The sequence below is a fragment of the Phoenix dactylifera genome, chromosome 1 (genome assembly GCF_051530095.1).
Source record: "Phoenix dactylifera cultivar Ajwa chromosome 1, Ajwa_hap1_PhDact_Kaust_v1.1, whole genome shotgun sequence".
Classification (NCBI taxonomy): domain Eukaryota; kingdom Viridiplantae; phylum Streptophyta; class Magnoliopsida; order Arecales; family Arecaceae; genus Phoenix; species Phoenix dactylifera.
The window spans coordinates 66,989,541-67,015,626 of record NC_143190.1 but is presented as its reverse complement, the minus strand read 5'-3'; the positions used below and the strand labels follow the sequence as shown (position 1 = coordinate 67,015,626).

General features: G+C 48.8%; 1 protein-coding gene across 2 annotated transcripts; it reads right to left on the bottom strand.

Annotated features, from left to right (window-relative positions):
• Window positions 1–747: 747 nt before the first annotated feature.
• Window positions 748–22,396, bottom strand: LOC103720538 (V-type proton ATPase subunit B 2). Of its 2 annotated transcripts, XM_008810285.6 has the most exons (16): window positions 22,264–22,396; window positions 21,140–21,211; window positions 20,246–20,301; window positions 20,021–20,119; window positions 18,931–18,990; window positions 18,167–18,278; window positions 17,847–18,055; window positions 16,410–16,538; window positions 16,117–16,254; window positions 15,311–15,461; window positions 14,944–15,026; window positions 14,627–14,674; window positions 14,419–14,472; window positions 14,243–14,326; window positions 1,094–1,211; window positions 748–1,007 (listed from the first exon to the last, which is right to left on the bottom strand). In XM_008810285.6, exons 2-16 carry the CDS (start codon window positions 21,195–21,197, stop codon window positions 907–909), a joined length of 1,500 nt encoding a protein of 499 aa, XP_008808507.4. In that variant the 5' UTR covers window positions 21,198–21,211; window positions 22,264–22,396; the 3' UTR covers window positions 748–906. The 2 variants fall into 2 exon arrangements, with proteins under 2 accessions (XP_008808507.4, XP_008808508.3); XM_008810286.5 differs by having other exon boundaries at window positions 779–1,211.
• Between the last annotated feature and the right edge of the window lie 3,690 nt (window positions 22,397–26,086).

Below are 26,086 nucleotides of genomic sequence, written 5' to 3'. Positions count from 1 at the left end.
ACTGACGACATGGAACGATTTGAGAAGCGGTGAAGTAAAAGGCGCACATTTCAGGCTATGCTTGCATACCGTGAAGCTAACCGAACGGGAAGCGATATTCCGAGCATTTTAAAAATTTTTTATTTTTTTAATTTTATTAGATATATTCATACTCGTGATATATAAAAATATTCGTTAAAAAAAAAAAAACACTGCTCAGGGTGATCCCGATGGTAAATCTATGCAGGGCAGAACAAGTTTTTATTTTTTGGGGTAAAATAGAATGATGTCTACAAAAACACTAATTGGTAGGAGTTCCTCTGCATCTCTTGAGAATCACAGCCATCCTCCGTTTCCATGTCAAAATTAGGAACTGATGGTTTATGAAGTATCAAATATCCTCTTTGAGGTTCGCAGTATTTGTTGGTGCAAGAAGGGTAATAAAGCTGGCACTTAGGTCATGTACAAAACCTTGACTTGCAGTATGCCATTGATTTGAATGAAATTTGCTTTTGTGAAAATATACATGCATTAGTTTTCTTCAAGGTTTATCAAGACATCAAGCTTTTATTGGTACAAGGAACTTTACATCCAACTGATGAACAATGGACTTTTTTTTTTTGATGCAACTCTATTATGATTTATTAAATGTATGATTTTCAACTTAACATTCGATCAAACTTGGAAGATACCATATAATCACCAAAACCTACCGAATGATTGTTTACTGGTCTTCCAAGCAAACCTTCTTAACTAAATAGCAAATCATAAAAAAAAAACGTTTTGATAAACTTGAAAATTAATGCAAGAGTCAACAAATCACATTATTTTTGATGTCTTCTGTATAAACTACTGAGATTACATAAGTGACGTAAATAGCACCAATATTTCGAAATTTTTGACAGCCAAAGAATAAACCTCATCTAACTAGCAGACAGGCCTAGTCAGGACTGGTGTACCCATCAACTTATTCATGCTGTATTTTTTTGGGGGGGTGGGCAAGCTGGATTTCCATAACCTCTGCAAAACTGCAATATATTGGCATCTTAGTGAGCGGAGTCTCGGCTATAGTACTGATCCAAGGTCTTTGCAGGAATACGATGGAGAAGCTCACGAGGAAAGATGCGTAGAAGTGTCCATGCAAGATCAAGTGATTGGAAGACATTGCGAGTATCATACGCTCCTTGAGTGACAAACTTCCTTTCAAACTTGTCCAGGAACTCAAGGTATAACTGTGTTATTCATCAAATGAATAAACACAATTAGTACAATCAATAAGATAGGGGCCACAACTACATTGATGCAGGCACAAATCTGAAATGCACGGATATGTTGATTCTAAGATTTAAATTATGTATGTGGGTTCTAAGAATTAAAATCTGTTTGTGTTCTTTGTGAGAGGGACTGTGTTTGCATGTTTAGAAGATGGACTAGAGAGAGAGAGAGAGACCATGCCCATCAAATGCTTCATTCACTATCACATGCACATGCATGCAGACACAAATTAAGAGAGAGAATACTGGATAATCCTTGGATAAGCTCCTACATTACTCATATAGTTATTACTGGCAACTTTATCAATCTGAAAAATCCAGCCTTATCTACAGTCCAATGGGTGGACTTACTTGGGTTGTTGAACCAGCTCATACACTGAGCTTCTGTTACAACTTAGAGAGTCCAAAACAAATATGATTGCATTTGTTACGGGGGAACTTAGCCACCATGCCCCACGTGACCGGCACGCGCGCCCGGGAAGACTAAGGCTGCCCCTTGATCCAGCAATCCGACCTCGGGTCGGATATCTTCGGCTCCGCAGCCCGACCCCGAGTCGGCTGCCCATTGATCCAGCAATCCGACCTTGGGTCGGATATCTTCGGCTCCGCAGCCCGACCCCGAGTCGGCCGCCCCTTGATCCAGCAATCCGACCTTGGGTCAGATATCTTCGGCTCCGCAGCCCGACCCCGAGTCGGCTGCCCCTTGATCCAGCAATCCGACCCCGAGTCGGCAATCTCTGACAACAACAGACTGTTCCCCTGAGGCACGCCGCGGCCCCCTGCTCCACTACTCCCTGCAACGGCCGTATCCGACGCTGTTTCACGATCCCCTGTAACAGCCGTACAAAGCGGAACTCCACTACGCCCTGCCATAGCCGTACCCAGCGCTGCCCCACGACACCCTGTAACGGCCATGTCAGTGGCAACCCCATCGCGCCACACGATGACCAATCCCCAAAAGAACCCCCCAGCCTGGTATATATGCGACTGGGGGGGAAGGGGGAGGGTAAGCAAGATTTTCCAGAGTATCATCTTACCTGCTACCTCTCCTTCTCCTTCGATCTTTCCTAACTTGATCGTCGGAGGGCCCCCACTACCCCGGTGGTGGTGCGAGGCTTGCTTGCAGGTTTCCCGGCGGAAGGTGGAGCGCAACCGAAGCAATTCCAAGGGAACCCCGTTCACACCGCTGTGCCAATCGTTCTCGGTTTGAACCCCCAGCAACAGTTGGCGCTAGAGGAAGGGCCCGGATCTCAGAGCGATCGTAATGGCACGGCGAGGTGGTCGTGGAGCTTCCAATGCTTCCGGTCGCGGGGCCTCTCACGCCTCTGGCCGGAAGGCCGCTGCATCTCCAACACACTCTCAGCAACACTCCACCTCCCCACCGCCCGTTCAGACGGTCGAAGCCGCCCAGTTCGACCAACTAACCCAGCAGGTTCGCACCCTCGCGGAGGCGGTGCAGAATCTGCAGGGTGCGATTTCCCGGGCGCCGCAGCGGGCTCAGGAGCCGCCGCGGCCTGAGCATTCGCCTGTCCTCCTCAACCCGCGCTCCTTCCTCTCCCATGGGGATGAGCGTCGGCGCGAGGAGGATTCTCGAGCACGCTCCATTCTGCCGGGACCCTCCACCGGAGCCGCGCGGGGTCCGAGAGGCGGGCCCGGGCGCGTTCCCAGACCCCCCAATCCTCGAGGAACCCGCGCTCCAGTCGGTCCCCCTCTCGCCGCTCCTTGTCTCCCACCCACTGGTCGCGCTCCCTGGACCGGCGGGTGGACGATCTCCACCGACAACTCCAGGTCCTGAAGGGCCATTCCAAAGATCCCTTCGCCGACTTAGAGATCTCCTCCCAGCCGGCGCTTGCCTCGAGGATCCTGCGGACCCCGAATCCGCCGGGGTTCAAAATGCCGGCGATCGAGCCCTATGACGGGGCGGCGGACCCGCGGGATCACGTCGAGAGTTTCAGGACCCTTATGCTCCTCCACGGAGCATCAGATCCCCTTCTCTGCAAGGCTTTCCCGGCAACCCTCCGTGGCCCGGCGAGGGCATGGTTCGCCGGGCTGGAGGCTGACTCAATCCGGTCCTTCGACCAGTTCACTCGCCTCTTCGTCACTCATTTCGCCGTCAGTAGCCGGCGGCGACTGGTCTCCGACTCCCTCTTTGATGTCCGGCAAAACGAGGGAGAAAGCCTGCGGGATTATCTTACCCGCTTCAACAGGGCTACGCTGGAGGCCCGGAGCCTGAGTCAAGAGGTAGCTCTTTCAGCCCTGAAGCGTAGCTTCCGGAAGGGCAGACTCACCTTCTCCTTGGACAAACGCCTGCCGCGGAGCTTCCCAGAGCTGTTGTCCCGGGCGAACCAGTATGCGGACGCCGAGGAGGCGGTCGCCCACCGAAGCAAGGAGGCCGCCGAGATCCCTCCAAAGCTTGGGAAGAAAAGGCGGAAAGAGGCACGCCAGAGGAGGAGCCCGACGCCCCAGCGTCGGCGCAGAAGCCCGTCGCCGGCGAAGAACCACGGCGCCCCACGCCCTCGTTCTCCGCCCCGACGTTTCAACCGGCACACCCCTCTCCTGACTCCCCGGGCCAAGATCCTTATGGAGATCAAGGAGCGGGAGGACCTCCCGGCCCCGAGACAGATGCGGAAGATCCCTGGGAAGAGGCCCTCCCGGGCGTACTGTGAGTACCACCGAGACCACGGCCACGACACGGAAGACTGCTTCCAGCTTCGGGACGAGATCGAGGCTCTCATCCGCCGGGGGCGTCTCGGTCGATATGTGAGCGACCGACGTCCCCCCGCAGACCCGCGTCCGGCCGACCCGGCTCCTCCGGGGCCTCGGGAGCAGAATCGACCCATTGCGGGCGTGATCCACACTATCACTGGGGGCTGCCCCCGACCCGTGAGGAACGCAGGGGGCTCGACGGAGGCGTCGGGGGCGGCCGTCGCAAAGAGGCAGAGGGTCGGCAACGTAATCACTTTTTGTGATGAGGATGTAAAGGGGGTTCAGACCCCCCACGATGACGCCATGGTAATCTCCCTCACCATGGCAAACTATGATGTAAGGCGTGTTCTTGTGGATAGTGGAAGCTCAGCTGATATCTTGTTTTACGAGGCCTTCCAAAAGCTGGGCTTGTCCAGACAATTGTTGCACAAAATGTCAACCCCCCTTGTAGGATTCACCGGTGACGCTGTCCCGGTGGAAGGTGTCGTTGAGCTGCCTGTGACTGCGGGCGTCGCACCCGCAGAAGCCACGGTGCGACTCGGGTTCTTGGTCGTCCGTGTTCCCTCGGCTTACAACGCTATCCTCGGACGACCCGGGCTGAACGCCCTTCGTGCGGTGGTCTCCACGTACCACTTGCTCATGCGGTTCCCCACGACGGTCGGGATCGGGGAGGTCCGAGGTGACCAACCGACCGCACGGCAATGTTTCTTAGCGACCCTCAAAGGGAAGAAGCCCGCAGAAGCCCTAAGCGTCGAGTCCCTTGATGCCAGAGACGAGGTGGCCTTGCGGCAGGGGGAGCCGGCCGAGGGTGTGGTCGAAGTTCCCCTCGAGGAAGGCCGCCGGGACCGGGCGGTCCGGGTCGGCGCCAATCTCGACCCGGGAGCTCGGGCCCGGTTGGTGGAATTCCTCCGAGCCAATGCCGATGTATTTGCCTGGTCGGCGGCGGATGTACCTGGGATCGACCCGGAGGTCATCTTTCACGCCCTCAACGTCGACCCGACCCACAGGCCAGTGAAGCAGAAGAAGAGACACTGTGCCCCGGATCGGATCCGGGTGATCGACCAGGAGGTAGACAAACTCTTGGAGGCAGGATTCATAAGGGAGGTGAGTTACCCCGAGTGGCTGGCAAATGTCGTACTTGTCCGGAAGGCGAGCGGGAAGTGGAGGATGTGCGTCGACTATACCGACCTGAACAAGGCGTGCCCCAAGGATAGCTTTCCGCTTCCGCGGATAGACCAACTGGTCGACGCGACTTCCGGACATCAGCTGCTGTCTTTCATGGACGCCTTCTCCGGTTACAACCAGATAATGATGGCCCCACAGGACGAGGAGAAAACTGCCTTTATAACAGACCGGGGGCTGTACTGCTACAAGGTAATGCCCTTCGGTCTGAAGAATGCTGGCGCCACTTACCAGCGCCTCGTCAACAAAATCTTCAAAGAGCAAATCGGCCGGAATATGGAGGTGTACGTGGACGATATGCTGGTGAAGAGCCGCCAGGCAGACCAGCACATCGTGGATCTGGAGGAGACTTTCACCACCTTGCGGAAGTTTCGCATGAAGCTGAACCCAGCGAAGTGCGCCTTTGGCGCTTCGGCCGGGAGGTTCCTCGGTTTCATTGTCAACCAGCGGGGTATCGAAGCCAACCCGGACAAAATCAAGGCCATCCAAGGTATGTCCCCTCCGACCAAAGTGAAGGAGGTTCAGGAGCTCGCTGGAAGGGTCGCCGCGCTCGGACGATTTGTGGCAAAATCAGCCGAACGCTGCCAACCATTCTTCAAGGTGTTAAAACGCCCGAAAGACTTCCTCTGGACGGCCGAATGTCAAGCAGCATTCGACCAGCTCAAGGAATACCTGGCGTCTCCTCCCCTGCTGTCCAAGCCGCAAGAAGGGGAGATGCTCTACCTCTATCTGGCGGTCTCCCCAACCGCGGTCAGTGCGGTGCAGGTTCGGGAAGAGGCAAAGCTCCAGAAGCCCGTGTACTACATCAGCCGGGTCCTACGGGATGCCGAGGCGCGGTATACGAAGGCTGAAAAGATCGCCTTCGCGCTGCTGACCGCGACCAGGAGGCTCCGCCCCTATTTTCAGGCCCATTCTGTCACCCTCTTAACTGATCAACCACTACGACAGATCCTCAGCAACCCCGAGAATGCGGGACGGCTGGTGAAGTGGGCAATAGAACTCGGTGAGTTCGACATCCGCTACCAGCCTCGGCCCGCCATCAAGGCCCAGGTGCTCGCGGACTTCCTCGCTGAGTGCACGGTGCAGGTGGCGGAACCTAGACCGCCGGAAACGCCCAGCCTCGACCTCCCGACCTGGACGCTTCACATCGATGGGTCGTCGAACCCCGAGGGTGGAGGGGCCGGGCTGGTCCTTACCAGTCCTGATGGAGTGATAGCCGAGTATGCCTTGAGGTTTGGATTTTCAGTGACCAACAACGAGGCGGAGTACGAGGCCCTAGTCGCGGGACTCAAACTCGCCGGGGAGCTCGGCATCCGGCGTTTGAAGGTCTTCACCGACTCCCAGCTGGTGGTCGGGCAGGTCCGTGGGGAGTTCGAGGCCCGGAGCCCGACCATGCAGAACTACGTCCGGAAGGTGCAAGCACTCATTCCCAACCTCGGCAGCGTCGACCTCCAGCAGGTCCCCAAAAGCGAAAATGCCAGGGCCGACAGGTTGTCCCGCTTGGTGGGCGCAGAGGCGCGCAACCTGTCGAGGGCAATCTACCTGGAGACCCTGGATGCCCCGAGCATCGGCGAGGCTGGGGCGGTGATGGCGATTGACCCGGAGCCGTCTTGGATGGACCCGCTCGTCGCCTACCTCGCCGAAGGGATCCTCCCTGAAGACGAAGATCAAGCTCGGCGACTTGTCAGGAAGTCCGCCCACTACGTACTCTATGAAGGGAGGCTGTATCGGACCTCGTTCACCGCCCCCCTCTTAAGGTGCCTCCGCCCCTTGGAGGCGGCCTACGTCCTCGGCGAAGTCCACGAGGGCGTCTGCGGATCGCACTCGGGGGCTAGGTCCTTGGCGCACAAGATCATGAGGCAAGGCTATTATTGGCCTACCTTGTTGGAGGACTCAAAGGATCACGTACGGAAATGCGACACCTGCCAGCGCCACGCCAACGTCCAGAGAGTCCCTTCTGTCCCCTTGGCACCAATCACCGCACCCTGGCCCTTCTCACAGTGGGGAATGGATATCCTCGGACCGTTCCCCGTCGCTTCCGCCCAGCGAAAATTCTTGATTGTTGCAATCGACTACTTCACCAAGTGGGTGGAGGCGGAGCCGCTGGCCACTATCACGGAGGCGCAAGTCCGGAAGTTCGTAAAGAAAAACATCATTGTCCGATTTGGGGTACCCCGGGTCCTCATCTCGGATAATGGTCGACAGTTCGACAACAAGCATTTCCGTGACTTCTGCGAGGAGTTCGGGATCGAGCATCGGTTCACATCTGTGTCGCATCACCAAACCAACGGTGAGGCCGAAGTGACAAATCGGACAATCCTCCAAAGAATTAAGGCGCGAATCGGTCGGACGAGGCAAGCTTGGGTCGAAGAACTCGAGAACGTCCTTTGGGCGTATCGGACCACGCATCGGACCCCTACCGGGGAGACGCCTTTCGGCCTAACCTATGGCACGGAAGCGGTCGTCCCCGTGGAGCTCGGACTCCCCTCGCCCCGGGTGGCCGCGCACCGACCCGAGGCCAATTCGAAGCAGCTCCGAGGGAACCTGGACCTCTTGGAAGAAGCGAGGGAAATGGCGCAGGTCCGGATGGCGATGTATCAGCGGAGGGTGGCCCGGTATTATAACTCCAAGGTCCGACCAAAACTTTTCAGAATCGGAGATCTGGTGCTAAGGCGGGCCAAAGCATCTCAGCCCGCGGAAGGTGGGAAGCTGGCGCCAAATTGGGAAGGCCCGTATAGGGTTCGCTGGGTAAACCGACCTAGCTCCTACCAGTTGGAGGCACTAGATGGTCGAGAAATTCCAAGGAGCTGGAATTCCGCTAACCTGCGGGTATATTACCAGTAGAAAGACAAAGCCAGAAAGACAGCTCAAAAAATATATAGTTCTTTTCATTTCAATAATTCCTGGTTACAATGGCGTGTTCGTGTGATTACAAAGAATTCCCAGAGGGGGATTGGGGAGTAAAGAAACTAAGGAAGAGGTGGGGACTCCGTGGAGCTGAAGATCTGGGATCCCGAACCCTCCGCCCGAAGCAGCTGCAATCCCACTGGCCGTGGGTGCTTCCCCCCGGAGGCGCCATCGACGCCTCACGCAAAAGACGAAGAGCCGGCGCGGACGAAGAAGAAGTTCACACTGCTTCTAGAGGAACGCCACCTCCAAGGGATATTCCGGTCCTCCCCAGGAGAAGGGGAGGAAAGGAATATAAGGGAGAAGAGCGCGAGGAGGCGTGATCCCGGATGAAACGCCTAGAGCGGAGTTCCACCGGGGAGAATCCTCCCGTTGATCCCAGATGAAACGGCTAGTTGGTGGAAGTCGCGAGGGGCGCGCCTCCCGTTCCTCCGGCTGGGATTTCCCAGCCACGCGCCGGAGAGGAGGTCCACGATCCATGGCAACCTGAACAGCTCCGGCTTGGCAGGCTCCACCGCACCTGCGCTTATATTTATAGCCAAACTGTGGCCCCCCGGTCGTTCCGATGCGGGTGGCTCCAATAAATGCGGGCACATCGAATCCGGAGCCATTCCGGCTCTCGAGGTTTATCCCCCCACGATCTCCTAGGCATCATTCTCCTTAATTGCATTCTTCGTGCAGGACACTCCGGACGGCGTGTATCCCGCGGCCCACGTATCTCCGCACGCGCCCAGACCGCATCCGCCTCGAAGAACGCGCGTATCGCGGCCGCTTAACTGGCACTCCTCGCAAGCAGCAACTGGCCGGTCCGATTTCCCAGGTAACGCCTCAATTAGCATTTAATGGCCTTCTAGTGTTCCCCAGGCGACGCTTCGAGAGGGGGAGAAACACGATCGCAGCTGGCCACGGAGAAACCCCGTCGAGCGGCAAGTGACAGGCGCGTGGCCAACGAGCGGAATTCCCCGAGGCTCGGCCCTCGGATGCCAGGCTAACCCGATGATCATCCCGGGAGCAGACTAGCCTGAAGCCCCGACCGGTCGCCTCGGCTTGCGCCAGCCTTGGCCGACCAACGAGCGGAATTCCCCGAGGCTCGGCCCTCGGATGCCAGGCTAACCCGATGATCATCCCGGGAGCAGACTAGCCTGAAGCCCCGACCAGTCGCCTCGGCTTGCGCCAGCCTTGGCCGACCAACGAGCGGAATTCCCCGAGGCTCGGCCCTCGGATGCCAGGCTAACCCGATGATCATCCCAGGAGCAGACTAGCCTGAAGCCCCGACCGGTCGCCTCGGCTTGCGCCAGCCTTGGCCGACCAACGAGCGGAATTCCCCGAGGCTCGGCCCTCGGATGCCAGGCTAACCCGATGATCATCCCGGGAGCAGACTAGCCTGAAGCCCCGACCGGTCGCCTCGGCTTGCGCCAGCCTTGGCCGACCAACGAGCGGAATTCCCCGAGGCTCGGCCCTCGGATGCCAGGCTAATCCGATGATCATCCCGGGAGCAGACTAGCCTGAAGCCCCGACCGGTCGCCTCGGCTTGCGCCAGCCTTGGCCGACCAACGAGCGGAATTCTCCGAGGCTCGGCCCTCGGATGCCAGGCTAACCCGATGATCATCCCGGGAGCAGACTAGCCTGAAGCCCCGACCGGTCGCCTCGGCTTGCGCCAGCCTTGGCCGACCAACGAGCGGAATTCCCCGAGGCTCGGCCCTCGGATGCCAGGCTAACCCGATGATCATCCCGGGAGCAGACTAGCCTGAAGCCCCGACCGGTCGCCTATGCCTTGGCCGACCAACGAGCGGAATTCCCCGAGGCTCGGCCCTCGGATGCCAGGCTAACCCGATGATCATCCCGGGAGCAGACTAGCCTGAAGCCCCGACCGGTCGCCTCGGCTTCTGCCAGCCTTGGCCGACCAACGAGCGGAATTCCCCGAGGCTCGGCCCTCGGATGCCAGGCTAACCCGATGATCATCCCGGGAGCAGACTAGCCTGAAGCCCCGACCGGTCGCCTCGGCTTGCGCCAGCCTTGGCCGACCAGCGGAAGAATTTCCTGAGGCCCAACCCTCGGATGCCTGGCCTAGCGCCGGAAGAATTTCCTGAGGCCCAACCCTCGGATGCCTGGCCTAGCGCCGGAAGAATTTCCTGAGGCCCAACCCTCGGATGCCTGGCCTAGCGCCGGAAGAACTTCAAGAGTCAGGAGTCGGCGAGACGCTACCAAGAGTTAAGAAGAGGAAGGACGAAAGTGAAATGAGGAAACACTCTGTTTGCATTAACTTTCGTTGCATCAGGGCCGAGACCCATACAACATGGCAAAACGCCAACATACAAAGAAAAGAACAAAGAAAAGTACAGAGAGTCAGTTTGGAGGAACCCAAGTCGGGAACGGCGAGCACGTCCACGAAGGGTGGGGAGACGGTTGGAGAATCGGCAGGCAATGGCATCGGAGGGGAGTCGAGGAGGGAGACCCCACTCAGGTCAATTCCGGGGTATTTAGCGGACACCCTTGCCAGGCCTTCATCGAAGCCTAAGGCAAAGGAGTCGGACCCCGCGTCCGACATGTCACGGATGAACTCGGCGGACTGACGATAGGCCTGTACCGCCTGACGCCCGATCTCCGCGCTCTTCTCGGCCAGCGCAGCCTCCGCTCGCTCCGTAATCTGAGCTTTCGCTTCCATGACCTTCGCCACAATCCGGTCGTCCGCCTCTGAGGAGACCCTCAGCAGATCGGCCCGAGCCTCCATGTGCCTCGCCTCGGCAGCGACGCGAGCAGCCTCAGCCTCCTCCAGGCGCGAATGAAGCTCCTGGTTGCTCGCACGAGTCCCCTCCAAGGCCGACTCCAATTCGGCCAGCTTGGCTTCAAGAGATCGGGTTCGGTTGCGGGCGTTGTCGGCCGACTGCTGGGCCTTCTCCCACCTCTCCCGGAAGTCGGCAGCCTTCCGGGACTGTTTTTCGGCCCGCTCCTCCGCCTTCCTGATCTCGCTTTCGAGACCCGAGGCAACCTTGAGTTGCTCCTGAGCATCCAACAGTTGCCTCTCGAGGACGGCGAAGCCGAGTGCCCGCTCTTCGGCCACCTGGAGCCCCGTTTCGAGGTCCCTGGTCGTCCTCCCCGCCTCAGCCTGGCCTCCCTCCTCTACAGCTTTCAGTCGGCTCTCGGTCCTCGCCAGAAGCCTCGCCTGTTCCTCGTGGCTCTCCTCCAGGCGGATCATGTACTGGGCGAGCTAAGAGATAGGAAAAATGAGAGCGTCAGACGGGGATCAACAGAGCCTATAAACGACGAAAGCGACCAAAAGAACACTCACCGACATGACACAGACGCAGCTGGCAGCTCCGACTTCAGGGATGCTCATCTGCCGGACCTGCCTACGGTCCCTCTCCAGCAGCACCGTCTCGACGAGGTTTCGGGCGCCGGCGAAAGTGAAGGCCGACCCCGACTTCGCCCCGGAGCCGGACGGTGGTTCTGCGGCCTTACCCTTACCCATCGCTTGGGAGAGAGTCATGCCAACCGTGCGCGGGGCAGGGGCCGCGCCAGAGATCGACAGGGTCCCGCTCGGCCGGGGCCTCGGCGCGCCCCCCCTTCTCGTATCATCCGAAGCCGACCGAGTCGAAGATCGGGCTGGGGACCGACTGCGTCCGACCCGGCCGCCCCGAGCGCGCTCGGATGACACCTCCGGAAAAACGATAGTCTCATCACCGGAGGGCTGATACGGCGTCAACTGTCGGTCCGAGCCCGCGGCGTCCCCCTGATCGATGGGCCCGGACCCGTCTGTCGGCGTCGGAGTCGCCTGCTGGCGGGGCTTCTTCGCCGGTGGGACCCCGCTCGGAGGAGTCCGTTTCTTCCTCCGGACCGCTTCCAGTAGGGACGCCCTACTAACAGCCATTGCCTTGTCCGACTGCATGACGTCGTCGATTTCTGCAAAAAGGACGAGATGGTTAGAAACTAAGAAACCGATGGAAAGAAGAAAGGAAAGAGGAGAAAAGAGCTAAAAAAGAAGAAGTGGTGGCGGGCTCACGGTCGGCGGGGACCGAGCTCAGACCGACGTTCACCAAGGCATCCTCGGAAATAAGGCTAGCCACCGGGGGGAGCCGGCCCTCGGCAACCAACCCCCTCAAGACGGCGACGCCATCGGACTCCTCCCTCGACAACCTCGATAGGCCGATCGGGGACTTCATCGGCGTCTCCCAGGTTGTCCCGATTCCCCAAGAGGGATCTACGTCGATGAAAAAGAAACGCTCCTTCCAGCCATGAATGGAGGAAGGAGCCTCCTTGACGAGGCCGCACCCTCGCCGCGCCGCAAAGCACCACCACCCTCTGTCCCGGGGGTGGCCGTTCAGGCCATAGCATTCCCAAAAGACGTTCAGGGTGGCGGGAACCTCGTGCATGCGGCAGAGAACCTGGAAGGCCGTCAGGGTACGCCATGAGTTCGGCACCAGTTGCGTCGGCGCCACTCTTAAACCTCGAAGCACTTGCACGACTAAGTCCGAGAGGGGAAGGCGGAACCCAGCCCGAAGGATGTCCTCATTGATGGCGACCTTCCCTGGAGGAGGATGGGACATCCTCTCCTCAGGCCCCGGGAGCGTAACGTTGCAGGTTTCGGGAAGGTGGTACCGGGCCACGAACCTATCTAGGTCTTCGGGGACCAGCTCTGACTGAATGCGGTCTGCTCTTACTTCGTCCATCCCTAACGGCCAGTGAATCTACGGTCAGAACGGGGTCAAGAGGGGAGAAGGGACCGGAACGACTGGGGTACACTAATACGAAAGGAGAAAGTACGGAGGGCCCTAAATTGCAGAGTGGGGCAACTCACCGGAAGGGAAGGAAGAACGGCTCCGAGAGCGCCAAAGGAGGAGCGAACGAACAGTCCGACGGCAACGGCAGCAGCACAAGGGAGAAACTCGAGGATGCCTGTGAAGAGAAAGGCGGACGGGGGAGGGCCCCCGGTTAAATAGGCGGAAAGGCGGGTGACGCCTCGGTGGCGCCAGAGGACGCCTGGCTGCCGAAGGTTCGTTCGCGCCCCAAAGGCGAATCGACGCCATTAAGGAAGGATGTCCGCCGAAATCCGCAGACCGCCAGATCAGCGACAACCGCCATACGCCGTAAAGAAGGCGGGGAGCTCGAAGCGCGCGCGCCTTTCCGAGGGATGGCGGCAATCTCGAAGCATCACTCCCTTCACCCGTTCCCCTTCTGATTCCAGGCTCGGAAGTGGGGGGCTACTGTTACGGGGGAACTTAGCCACCATGCCCCACGTGACCGGCACGCGCGCCCGGGAAGACTACGGCTGCCCCTTGATCCAGCAATCCAACCTCGGGTCGGATATCTTCGGCTCCGCAGCCCGACCCCGAGTCGGCTGCCCATTGATCCAGCAATCCGACCTTGGGTCGGATATCTTCGGCTCCGCAGCCCGACCCCGAGTCGGCCGCCCCTTGATCCAGCAATCCGACCTTGGGTCGGATATCTTCGGCTCCGCAGCCCGACCCCGAGTCGGCTGCCCCTTGATCCAGCAATCCGATCCCGAGTCGGCAATCTCTGACAACAACAAACTGTTCCCCTGAGGCACGCCGCGGCCCCCCTGCTCCACTACTCCCTGCAACGGCCGTATCCGACGCTGTTTCACGATCCCCTGTAACAGCCGTACAAAGCGGAACTCCACTACGCCCTGCCATAGCCGTACCCAGCGCTGCCCCACGACGCCCTGTAACGGCCATGTCAGTGGCAACCCCATCGCGCCACACGATGACCAATCCCCAAAAGAACCCCCCAGCCTGGTATATATGCGGCTGGGGGGGAAGGGGGAGGGTAAGCAAGATTTTCCAGAGTATCATCTTACCTGCTACCTCTCCTTCTCCTTCGATCTTCCCTAACTTGATCGTCGGAGGGCCCCCACTACCCCGGTGGTGGTGCGAGGCTTGCTTGCAGGTTTCCCGGCGGAAGGTGGAGCGCAACCGAAGCAATTCCAAGGGAACCCCGTTCACACCGCTGTGCCAATCGTTCTCGGTTTGAACCCCCAGCAACAGCATTAAACACTAGATTGACATGACTGACATAAACCACACATATATGCAATGGTTGTTAGACAAAACCATTCAGATTGATCCATATGTTCATCAATTCGTTGGTTTATGATAGGTACAGGTTTTCCTCAAGAAATAGAGAAAACCACATGCGGATGTGCACATGGGAATATGAGAGAGGGGGAAGAGAGATACCAAATCCTCAGATGAAAGTGCCTCCTCTCCAACAACTGCTTTCATTGCCTGAACATCTTTTCCAATTGCATAATTGGCATAAAGCTGGAAAACAAACAACAAACGAGTAAAGACACCCCGGAGAAATTCAGAACAGGAAGCAATTTTTTTCCTTTTTTTAATTTTTGCTCACTGACCTGGTTAGAGACATCAGCATGATCACGACGGGTCATGCCTTCACCGATAGCACTCTGCAAGGAAATCCAATCAATTGTTAGGAACATAATTGCTCGAGTCACATGTGATGACTTCTGACTGGTTTAATCAATGCTCATTAGTCATTACTTCAACATTTAGACATATTCCTTTTAACTCAAGAGGGCCTTCATGTACTTAGAAGCTCACCTTCATCAACCGTGAGAGAGATGGAAGGACATTGATTGGTGGGTATATCTGGTAAATTAAGCAAAAGGTAACCTTCAGATACATGATTGACATATCAGACATAACAAACATGTAACGACACCTGATATCTGACTGAGAAAAGCAGTTGCATTCCATAAATGTTGCTTCAGATGCACCATTGATCCAAAGAAATGGAAATTATAGAAATAACTACAGTATCTGAGTTAGTAGGTTTAAGTCAAGTAATCTTTTGCAAGTAAAACTATATAAAAAGTTTAAAAAAGGGGGTCTTAAAACAAAAATTGGCATTATTATACCTGTCGATTGTGCAGTTGCCTATCAATATAAATTTGGCCCTCAGTGATGTAACCCGTAAGATCTGGAGTTGGATGTGTGATATCTGTTTGACAAAGGAGAAACATTCAGCAAAAAGCATTTAGAACACAACCACATGTTATGACATCCAAAACAGGAACCCTTCCTAATGCAATCCCTCCCCCACCCCCCCCACCCCTCCAAGAAAAATAAAAAAAATAAAAAGAAAAAATAGAAATAAAAAATTGATGAGAAAAGACAGTGTCCCATGACAGAAAAATTCAATATGTGATACCAAATTATTATACAACAGAATCAGGTCATGATTTACTAACACAATGCATAGAAGGATATAAATTCATATATTACCATCATTCGGCATGGTTAAGATTGGTATCTGTGTGATTGACCCTTTTCTCCCTTCTATACGTCCAGCACGTTCATATATGGTTGCCAGATCTGTGTACATATACCCAGGATAACCACGTCTACCTGGGACCTCCTCTCGAGCAGCCGATACCTGAAATCAGAAAAGGTAACTTGCATGAGCAGATTTATTTCTCGAGAAAAACTCCACAGTGAAAGTGTTTAAAATAATTAACATGCCAGCAATATAGATGCAGAATTATAATATAATGGCTGATGATAAATTCAATCAATTTCATAAAAAGAAAGCAACTGTATGAAACTAAAGATAAAATGTTTGGGCAACAAATTCTAAAATTATTAAGATGTGGTCATTAAAATGTAATGTAGTGTCTTCTGGGTTTATGAAAAATGACTTGAGAACTTTGCCTTGAACATGAGGGTATTACACAAAAATTATAACTAAAGAAATAGTTGCATAGAGCTAGGCACAAATAAATACAAGTAATGCCATCAAAACTTTTACATCAGGAGACCATGCACCTTAATTATAGATTAGCAAGAATGACCAAAGAGGGAAAAGCATCGCATGACAAGTCCCAAATTCTTTAGTTTACATATTACCTAGAAATCATGGTTATGCAAGAAACCTATAAACCCAACAATTTGACAGAGGACCATTAGATAGAACCTAAAGGCAGAGCCCAACCAACAAGTAATCAAGATAAAGCCAGCAGTAGTAAAGTTTTCATTCATCAAACTGTCTAAAAATATTGATCAATAAGAAAATGCAATGCAATTTTCCTGACCTCACGAAGTGCATCAGCATATGAGCTCATGTCTGTTAGGATAACAAGAACATGTTTCCCACATTCATAAGCTAAATATTCTGCTGTAGTAAGTGCAATTCGAGGGGTGATGATGCGCTCAATAGTGGGGTCATTAGCCTGCAATAAGAATGATACCAGTACTATCTGAGTATTAAGCATTGTCAAATATGTGAGAATATGCAAACCGTGTCAAATAAATAAACATAGCAATTGTGCAACATGTTACGAAAAATTAAGAAGGTGATACGTCCGATGAGGTTTAGCAAAGATACCAGATTTAGAAAAAGTGTCACTCTCTCCATGGAACCATTTTCTTCAAAATCACGTTTGAAAAACTGTGCTGTTTCCATGTTTACTCCCATGGCTGCAAACACAATAGCAAAATTGTCTTCCTCGCCATCCTGTTGAATTCAGGGAAAAGAGGTTTGACATGCATGTATAAATAGACAATGATTTTGAAAAGAAATTCTCAATGGCCAACTGCAGGATTGATCCACAACAAGCAATCAACAAGGATTGATCCACAAAGTTATGAACTAGACATTTCATGTTTGCAGGAAAGAAGGTCAAAATAAAATAAAAAAAGAAAAAATAAATCCAAAACCATTATGCCAGAACTTTAATGAATCTTGCTCTTTGAAGCATTATAAGAAGAAAACCAGAGTTATGGTGTCCAACATCAATGATGAAAGGTGACTTCCGATGGATCCCAAACCGATGAAGACATATCCCTAATTCTCCTAGATTAAATTTACCTCCATGATTGAGATGATTAAACCTAACAACTTTTAATCAGCTGGAGAAGAAAATTATGGTCTTATCTGGTTTCTAAGAAAGGGCCACATTTGCAATCTCTAATATAGTGAAATGGGAGGAACGAAAAGAAAAAGTAGGAGCACATGTATGATATTTCAGAGTTTTTTTTTAAAAAAAAAAATGAACAGGTGATTCAATCCTTGATCTCAAAATGTTACATGGACCATCCCTATACTATGACCCTTCATGTCTAAACTTGTTGGGCTCCTAATTACTATGTATATATCTTCTCACTTTACTCTGATTCACGAGGATTTTAACTATGCCATTGTTGGGCCATACCCTGGTTATGCTTTAGTCAGCTTGGAATGCTAAGCTTACACGATTTGGCAAGGATGTTATTGGAAGCATAGTTGCCAGGATAAGCAAAATAAAAAGAAAATAGAGACAATATACAACTGCAGAACACTCATGCACGTGGAAATTGAGCATTTTCGAACTTGAATTCCGTAACACATTTACATAGGACATTAACAACAATACTAGGGATCAGATGAACACTCCAGACAGATTGGCAAAAGAAACAATAAAGATGTCACAAATTTCAATTGTAGCCAAATACAGTTCACATGAATTGGAAAGCTCAACTGAGTAGTTTCCAGAACAATACTTACCAAGAAAAGCATTCCTCTCCAATAAGCATTTGAAAAGACTTTTACTTTTCCTACACTTTTCTGAGTTGCATACGTTTTAACAACATATATTTGTTCCAGTTCTTGATTTTTAAGGATTTAATTGAACTTAGGAAACACAATATGAATTAATTATAAGATATTCGTTATAATAGTGGCAAAGCAAACACAAAACAAATTCACAAACTTAAAAAGCACAAAGCTAAACAAACAAAGTTCTTTGATGCTAGCCAATTGAACTTATAGATATCTTCGTAATACCTCCAAGAGACTATCAGATTTTTCCAACCGCTTCACAAGACCAGCTTGACGACAAATCTGAGCTGCAATTTCATTATGTGGAAGCCCAGCAGCAGAAAAAAGAGGGATCTTCTGCCCTCGAGCAATGGAGTTCATGACATCAATGGTAGATATCCCTGTCTGAATCATCTCTTCAGGATATGTTCTCTCACTGGGATTGATGGAACTTCCTGCAACAAACTCATAAGAATTATTGGACGAAACAAATAACACAAGCTTGAGGTCAAAAAAGTGCTAATCTCACAAATTTTGCAATTTCATCATCTTCCTCTGTAACTTACCAGAGATATCCAGGTATGCCTCTGGCAATATAGGTGGGCCATTGTCTATAGGTTTCCCGGAACCATTAAAAATCCGTCCAAGCATATCCATTGAGACAGGAGTTTTCAGAACCTGCATTAAAAACAAGAGGGGAAAAAATCAGAATCATCAAAGCAGCAAGAGAAATAAGAGATGAACATGCACAAAAAAATTCCAAAACAAGCATGTATAGAATATGGTGAGCAAGAAGGGATCAACATACATTTTAAGCCGCTTAAAGCAAGAGAGCACTTTAAGGCTTGCTAATTTATTTAGTTTCTGTGCTTTGCTGTCTACCTGAAAATTTTTTCCTCTTGTGGACTCTTACTTTCTGTTCATATGCAAGAAGATCTGCTTTAACGGTCCTCCATATAAATTTCAATTCCTTATAACCATCTATATTGGTGCAAAGTTATATATGCACTAAACTGAAGTTTGGACTTGCATGAAGGATCTTAAAGGATCAAAAGAAGCCGGTGCATGCACACAGATGCATGCACAGGAACAAAAAAATGAATAGTATAAGAGTTAAGCTTGGATTTGATAACATATCAAGAGAAATTAGCAGATAGTCACATATTACATATGTACTATGGGAATTTCCACACACAATACAAGCTGTACATCATATACTGATAGCTCGATAACTGGCTTTAATTAAATACAATATGTTCGTATTATGTATAAAGTGAAGAAGAATAAGATAAAAAAATAATGGACCACACTCAAATAAAAGATCCATCACCTCTCCTGTAAATTGCACAGTAGTATATTTGTTATCGATGCCTGAAGTTCCCTCAAAAACCTGCAAATCACAACAGCATGCATACAAATTATACAAGTAAAAGGGAACATCAAATAAACATTATATTGAGAAAATAAATAATGCTTTAAAAAAGAATTAGAAGGGAAACCTAACAGGCATTTGACACAATTGCAAAGCTGAAGATTATCCAAGAAAGTATTTTTTGCATTTACACCCCTGCAAATATGACTTATTGCATATTTACTGGCAAAACATCACTATTTGCATATATACCTCTCAAATCTTGTTTTTGCGAAGATGTCGCAAGTTAGATTTTTGGATGACAGTGTTAATGAAATAATTGTTTTAAGTTTAAATCACTTTATTACCCTTTTGTATTAAGACCCCTGAAAAATTTATGCAAGAATATAGCTTTTTGCAATGCAAAGTAAAAGTGAATTTTTTCAAGGGTATTAATGCAAAGGGTAATATTGTCATTCTACAATTAAAATGATTACTTATTAACACCGTCAGTCCTAAATATAATGGGAGAATCTTGGTGCAAAAACAGAAAAAATTGATGTGTGTGTGCGCATGTATGTGCGCACACGGACACACAAATAGTGATTTTTGGAGGGTAGACATGCAAAAAGCTCTTTAAGAAAATAAGCAAATCAACTGCATCTGAATGCAACATAAACTTTCTCACAATTAAAAGAGAAAGCAAATATCAACTGCAAGTAAAAAGAAAGATTTATGTTTTCATCCCTCTCAAGTTTTAGCAAGCTAAACAAATAAAAGTAATAACCAACATCCTCATATTTTACTTAAGAGAGAGCGAAGTAGAGGGGGGGAGAGAGAGAGATAGAGAGAGAGAACAACAGCGTGCCTACTACTGGGTGCTTTGGTTAGATTTTAAACAGAAGATAGCATCCAAACAATTAGGCAATTACAACTAAGCTTGAACAAAGATAACATTGCTACTCAGCAATTACATAGGACACTAACAACAATGGAAGAACAAGGAGTGTGCTGATGGCCAAAATTCACATAACTGATATAAATAAACAGATCAAAACAAGCTTAAAACCTGTACAACAGCTTTTTCCCCATCAACTTCCAAAACCTGACCACGTCGAGTTGTGCCATCTCCTAATCGTATATTAACAATTTCTTGATACTTAGGACCCTGAAATCATGTGGTGGAAGAGGGCTCAGGTGGAAATCCAAGAGCTTGAACTAAAATGGGAGAACCATGATGTCATAGAAATTATGGTGGTAAATGTAGCTGACTAGAAGTAAATAAGATACACACCTTAACTTTCTCCAGAATGACCAGAGGACCTGCAACGCCAGAAACAGTCCTGTACTCTGCATCATGAAGAAAAAGATCCTTGGTTTAAATTCCATATTGTAACCTACTATCACAAGAATTATGAATGATTCAGTATAACTCGCCACAGAGGATAAAATGTAACACTAGCAACATGCATCTGTAAATTACATGCAGAAACTCCTTCCCCATGTCATCAATACTCTCATGGTAGCTTGTTGTTTGTAAACATCTTGATTTGTTTCCAGATCGGATAAAAATTGTATCTAAATATTTGACTCCATTGGTTGTGATAAGTTAATCCTACATTGCATGGATTTGTATGCAAGCATTAGGAGCATTTACATGTTTAAGTATCAAGTCCTTCTAAGAATTCTTCTTACAGGCCCGTGCCCAAGAGGACTTATATCCATGCCCATATCTACATCGTGAAATACAAGTCTAAGGATCCATTTAACATAGCTTTTATGTATCATTTTCTCTCTAGTGGACAGGAAAAAGCACGATATGAGCACAATAAAAAGCCATGCAACATCCTAATGACCTAAGCATAAGTGCATAAGAGCTGTGTGAGATCCTAATGTCCGAACCCCAAATGCACGATAAAAGTACCCATACAAGGTATCCTTCTATCATGCCTCTATCATATAATGTTTAATATAGATAATAACCAAACTACGCCCACTGGTTTACAGGTTTTAGAAGTTTCACATCAATCTTTGTAGAAATCAAGCATATTGCCCATTGATGCATCAAGGACACTTGAAAACAAAAAGGGAAAGCAATGTGAGGATCATCGCATGCGCATGATCAAAGAGCATACAAAAAAGGTTATCACAACATTCCAAGATATGCTAAAGTTAAGCAACTACATACCCATGCCAATCTCCAATGTTCCCTCTTCCATGTCCGTGTTGTTCTTTGCCACGCCCATATTCAATTAACAGCCTGAAAACAACAGAAAGATAAACAATCACCATATAAAAGCATAAAAATCCTTTCTTCTTTTTAACTAATAGTTTTATTAAAAAAATGGTAGGCAGATTCTGTGACTCTATTATTGCAAATAAGCTATAGAATCTGAAGGTGCATCAAAAGATGCAGTAAAAGAAACCTAAAGCTGTAACACTGGCCCTATTTCTTTTAAATGAATCATAGAAAAGCTATTAATACGTAACAGTAAGTGAATTTGAAGCTCAACAAGTTGCCCATCGATTCCATTTACTTTTTTTTAATTTAAATTTTCCTACTCCCAACACCATCGGACACATATTTTGTATTTTTAAAACTAATAAAAAGCATGTTTCGACACAAATGAGCAATAAATAACTAATCAAAAATATATGAAACAAAATCTCGATTTTAGGTTGCTTTTTACGGAAATTCTGCCATTCAAGAATTAACAGAGATTACACATTCCCTGATCTATAAAAAAAAGGGGGAAAAAAAGAACAGCCACGGATTCTCCATGTAACAAAAAATAAATAAATGAATAAAGAAACAAACCATACCAGCTACAAATCCAAAAAAATCCGACCTTAACTTCTAAAACATTAGAAGTTCGAAATTGAGTTCAAATCAGTGCCAAAACGTAGCCAGACAAACTTAAATGTTTATAAATAGTCTTGATCAAAAAGCAGAGTAGACATTTTGTCTACTGAAGAACCAGTAACTGGCTCTTCTAATCCGCAAAGTTAGGAAGAGGGAGGAGGAGAAATTCTACAGAACAAACAGAACTTCAACTATTACCCAAAAAAAACCGTAATTTTTTGCAAATTTTCCAAAAAAATGTTGGGAAAAAATGCCCTAATACTCTTCACGCTACTTCGATTAACCGACTGAATGAACAGATCTCATGAATCAAACCGATCAACCGATCAAGATAACAGATTCTTCCGACTCGGCAGTGTGGCATCGAGAAATCATCGCAAATTTTGGCACAAAATTTTAAAAAAAATGGGGAAAAAATTCCGCGGAGGAAGACACTGCGAAAAGCGTACCTCAGATTCGATCCGCTCTCTCCCTCTCCCTCTCTCCCTCCCTCACATAGAGAGTTCGACGGAGGAGAGGTATAAAAACGTGCCTTACATAAGTTTTTCTATTTTCCATTATGCAACGATTATTTTTGTGAAGTTCTAGTCCGTGGGCGATAGCCGTCGGATCAATATTAGGCGGACGTGGATTGATCTGGACGGTCCGACAAATGAATCAATTCGAGGATGCTGCCTCGTGGGTATGGTTCGTTGGTTCGTTGGTTGGACGATGTCGATTTGTAGTCCAACATACCACGTGAGGAAACATCCAAGAAGGTGCGGCTCGTGTATCGGCACGTCGATAGCCGTCCGATTACAAAACTAATCATAATAAAGTTAATACATGCAATCCAGTGAGTTTCCCAATTGCATGCAGAACCTGATCGGGACCGTTTGATGGCGACGAGTTTGCTGATCGCCAGCTTTGAGTTGAGCTCCTTAAAAATATCAGTTTCCTTCTAATTTAAGGATTTGATCATCGAGGATAAATTGTGGATTGGATCAAATAAACAGAACGTAGGTGATGGACGGTTCAGATTGAGCTTGTTAGATAGAAATGATGTCCTCATCACGAGTGGTAACTCTTCCTATGATCCTATCCTTCTCGTGAGGCCTGAGAGTAGAAAGAAAAATGAAAGAGGTTGATCATGTGATAAAATCCAATTCGATTTATGCACGTAGACATGTTACGGCATCTCGAATCTCTTCTGATGTGACCCTTGGTTTCTTAACCCATTCGGCTGTTATTTTCTGACTAGTTTATAGTGAACACGATCACAAATATTAGCATACCACATGATGCGTGCACGTGCTCCATTGATGAAGCCTATGGACCTTTAAAATTGGTACAGGACTAGAACCAGTTCATACCTATCCGAGATCAGGTCAAATCGGACCTCATAATTGATGGGATGGATCGTGGGTGGGGCGGACCGGGTAGGCAAGATTGATTGGGTCAAATAATTATAGCTTATTCCTATTATTACCGCTAAATTATGAACCGAGGTTGGGACACTGCTCGGCTCGCTTTGAGATCAGTAAGGACCAAGCTGAGTGAAGTCGGATGAAACCGTAGCAAAGACAAATTGGTTGCCTTTGATGTTAACCTTCAAGAAGTCCATTTGTTGGAAAGTTTCCGATGGAAAACTCTCCGATGCTTAAGTCAAAATAATAAAGCAACAATGTGGAAGGAAAAAAATTTGTAAATAAAAGCCTCCGAATCAACTTACCCGAGGATCCCTAGATCACCCCTTTATACAAGGTAGAATACTTATGTGTTACCTGATTTGGCGCGATATGCCGTAACTGTAAAGTAACAGTCGGTTGCACATTAACAATATGATAACTGTCCGCGTGAACAGCATGCGGCAGCAATTATGCTAACCGTACATTGACTACAATATTTCTATAACTGTTTGTCTTTATCAGCATGAGCAAAGTGGCACCTTGGTTTTCACTGAAGTTGTTTACTTCTGTTAATATCGATATCAAGAAGGTCGGTTTAGGCCAAAATTAAGATGTCCCATATTTTTTTCATCACTTATAATAAATGAGATTATAGCTACATATAAATAGGAGAAGCTTATAGCTTATTCTCTCATGATATAGTGTTTGATTCGTAGAGAAAATTCTAATATACATCAATAACTACAATATATCCTAATAAGAAATAGTTCATACATAAGTCTAATAAATTGAAGGCTTGGAAACAAAACAAATAAAAATAATTGATTGTTGTGATTTTCACAGGATATATATATACACTCTAAGTTTTAACAATAATAATTTTCTAAGTAAAAAAGGAGAGAGATGACCGAGGCAAGTGGGGCCATGACAGTTTTCATCTATGGGATGAAACAGGAGGGGAGAGATTAAGGTTATATCATATCCAGTCAGATTTGGAACAGGGCATATCATTATCCATGTCTGACCCAAATCCACTTGGGCTGTTACATCTAAAATCCACATCTACCTCTAAGTTTAAACGAATCAGGTAAAATCAGCCTCATTTGGATCGCATCGGATCAGGTATCTAATAGATTGGCTAAAATTACCATCCCTAGCTAGAACTTGCGGTTCCATGGATTGCGGAAACTACTAAAAATAAGTAGTTGCCGGCATGCAGATGAGCTAAATTACAAATCTCTAGGAAAAGTTGGAAGCCGCTGAGAGATACTCGATGGTTGACGCCGAACCCGAGAGAAAAAGGAGGCTTGTGGCAAAGGCAAAGGCAAAATGAATCAACAAGGAAGTATCCCATCAGTCGAGAGCTTTGGAGATCTCTGAGTTAGTATTACAAAATAATTTTGTCATATCCATCTGATCGGATGAATTTTTGCCGGGCAATCAGCAAGATTCGTATTTCAAGGAGTCAGCAAAACAAAGATTCTTTGGCTAAGATCCACAAGATATCCATGTTAAACATGTAACAACAGTTTTGCCTATGATAAGTGATCAATTAACCATGCAAAAATATTACGGATTTGAGAACGTACCTTTCATCATGTATCCCGCATTGGCTAATCCTTTGTTGTCCTATTCATTCTCGTACCTTGAAGTGAAGCACAACTTAGCAGAGACCTTAAGGTACACCAATCTCCTCTCTCGCTCCCCGACTTCAATTAAGAGATCCATGAGTATCCTACTAGAACCTGCTTCCGCGAGTAAACAGAGGGACTGAGACCCTGTACTTACGGACGGTCCCCCTGTACCTCTCCACGTGTAAATACGAAGCGCCTTAACTTGATTGAAGGATATTTTAAGATGATCTTCGACATCTCATTTTCGGAGGCGGAATTGAGACAAGCCTGGTCTGGCTTGAGTTATATCCGACGCTCTTTGCCTACATGTGCTGTAGTACTGAAGGACGATTTGTCGACAGCCATCAGTTGGATCCAGAGGAGCGCGTAGGGTGTAGACGATAGCCACCCATTGCTCAGGAACATTCAAGCTATGGTGCATGGAGAGCTGGCCGTCCAGGCTAAGCATGTATATCATGAGGCCAATGGGGTAACAGATTGGGTAACCTCTTATGTGGCTAACTATTCTAGCGAGACCTTTTGGCTGAAAAAGGACTTATCCGGAGCACTCTGAGATGTATTATCTTTTGACTTTCTTGGATGTATCTGTACCCATCGTGTATGATACATCCGTCTTAGCAAAAAATAATAATAATAATAATATTTTAAGATGATTCAGGTTTTATCAAAACAAAGCTCCAAGATGATCCTAACTAAGAATAAATTAGGCCATATTAAGAAACAATTCTAACGATGGCCACTATGATCAGCCACAAAACTCGACACCAATCAGCAGCATTTCCCTTTCACTTGGCCGCAAGTCGAAGAACCAGATGTCCGGGTCGTGGCTGGTCGGATGGTGATTTGCTGATCTATTCTGCAGCAGTTGTTAAAAACATCAAATACAAATTTATGAAATTAAACAATTTATTTATAAAATGGCCGACAAATAACCATATTTCCTTTGCATGTAGATAGCATGGAGAAGTCCAACCCCGGAGGCCCAGAGTTCAACACAGGGCATCATAGTTTCCATCAAAACGCTAGCCCCTAGAAATAAGGATGACATTGACATGGTTCTGGATGACAAACCAGGTCCCTGACGGAGCCACTTTTGACAACAACACAGGGCGGGGATTTCCAACAAAAGTAGATGGAGAAACCCACCATGGTGAGTGGAGAGAAAACCACCGTTTTTCGAAACGAAGGAGCCTTTCAGGCCAAGCATATTTTTTGAGAAGCCAACATGATTGCAGATTAGATGGCAGCTT

Coding starts and splice junctions, on each gene's coding strand:
- LOC103720538 (XM_008810285.6), bottom strand. CDS start 21,197: ATGGGCGTGGCAAAGAACAACACGGACATGGAAGAGGGAACATTGGAG. Junction 20,120..20,245: donor TCATTCTGGAGAAAGTTAAG/GTGTGTATCTTA, acceptor ACATGATTTCAG/GGTCCTAAGTATCAAGAAAT. Junction 15,462..16,116: donor ATGCTGATGCACTTCGTGAG/GTCAGGAAAATT, acceptor TTCTGATTTCAG/GTATCGGCTGCTCGAGAGGA.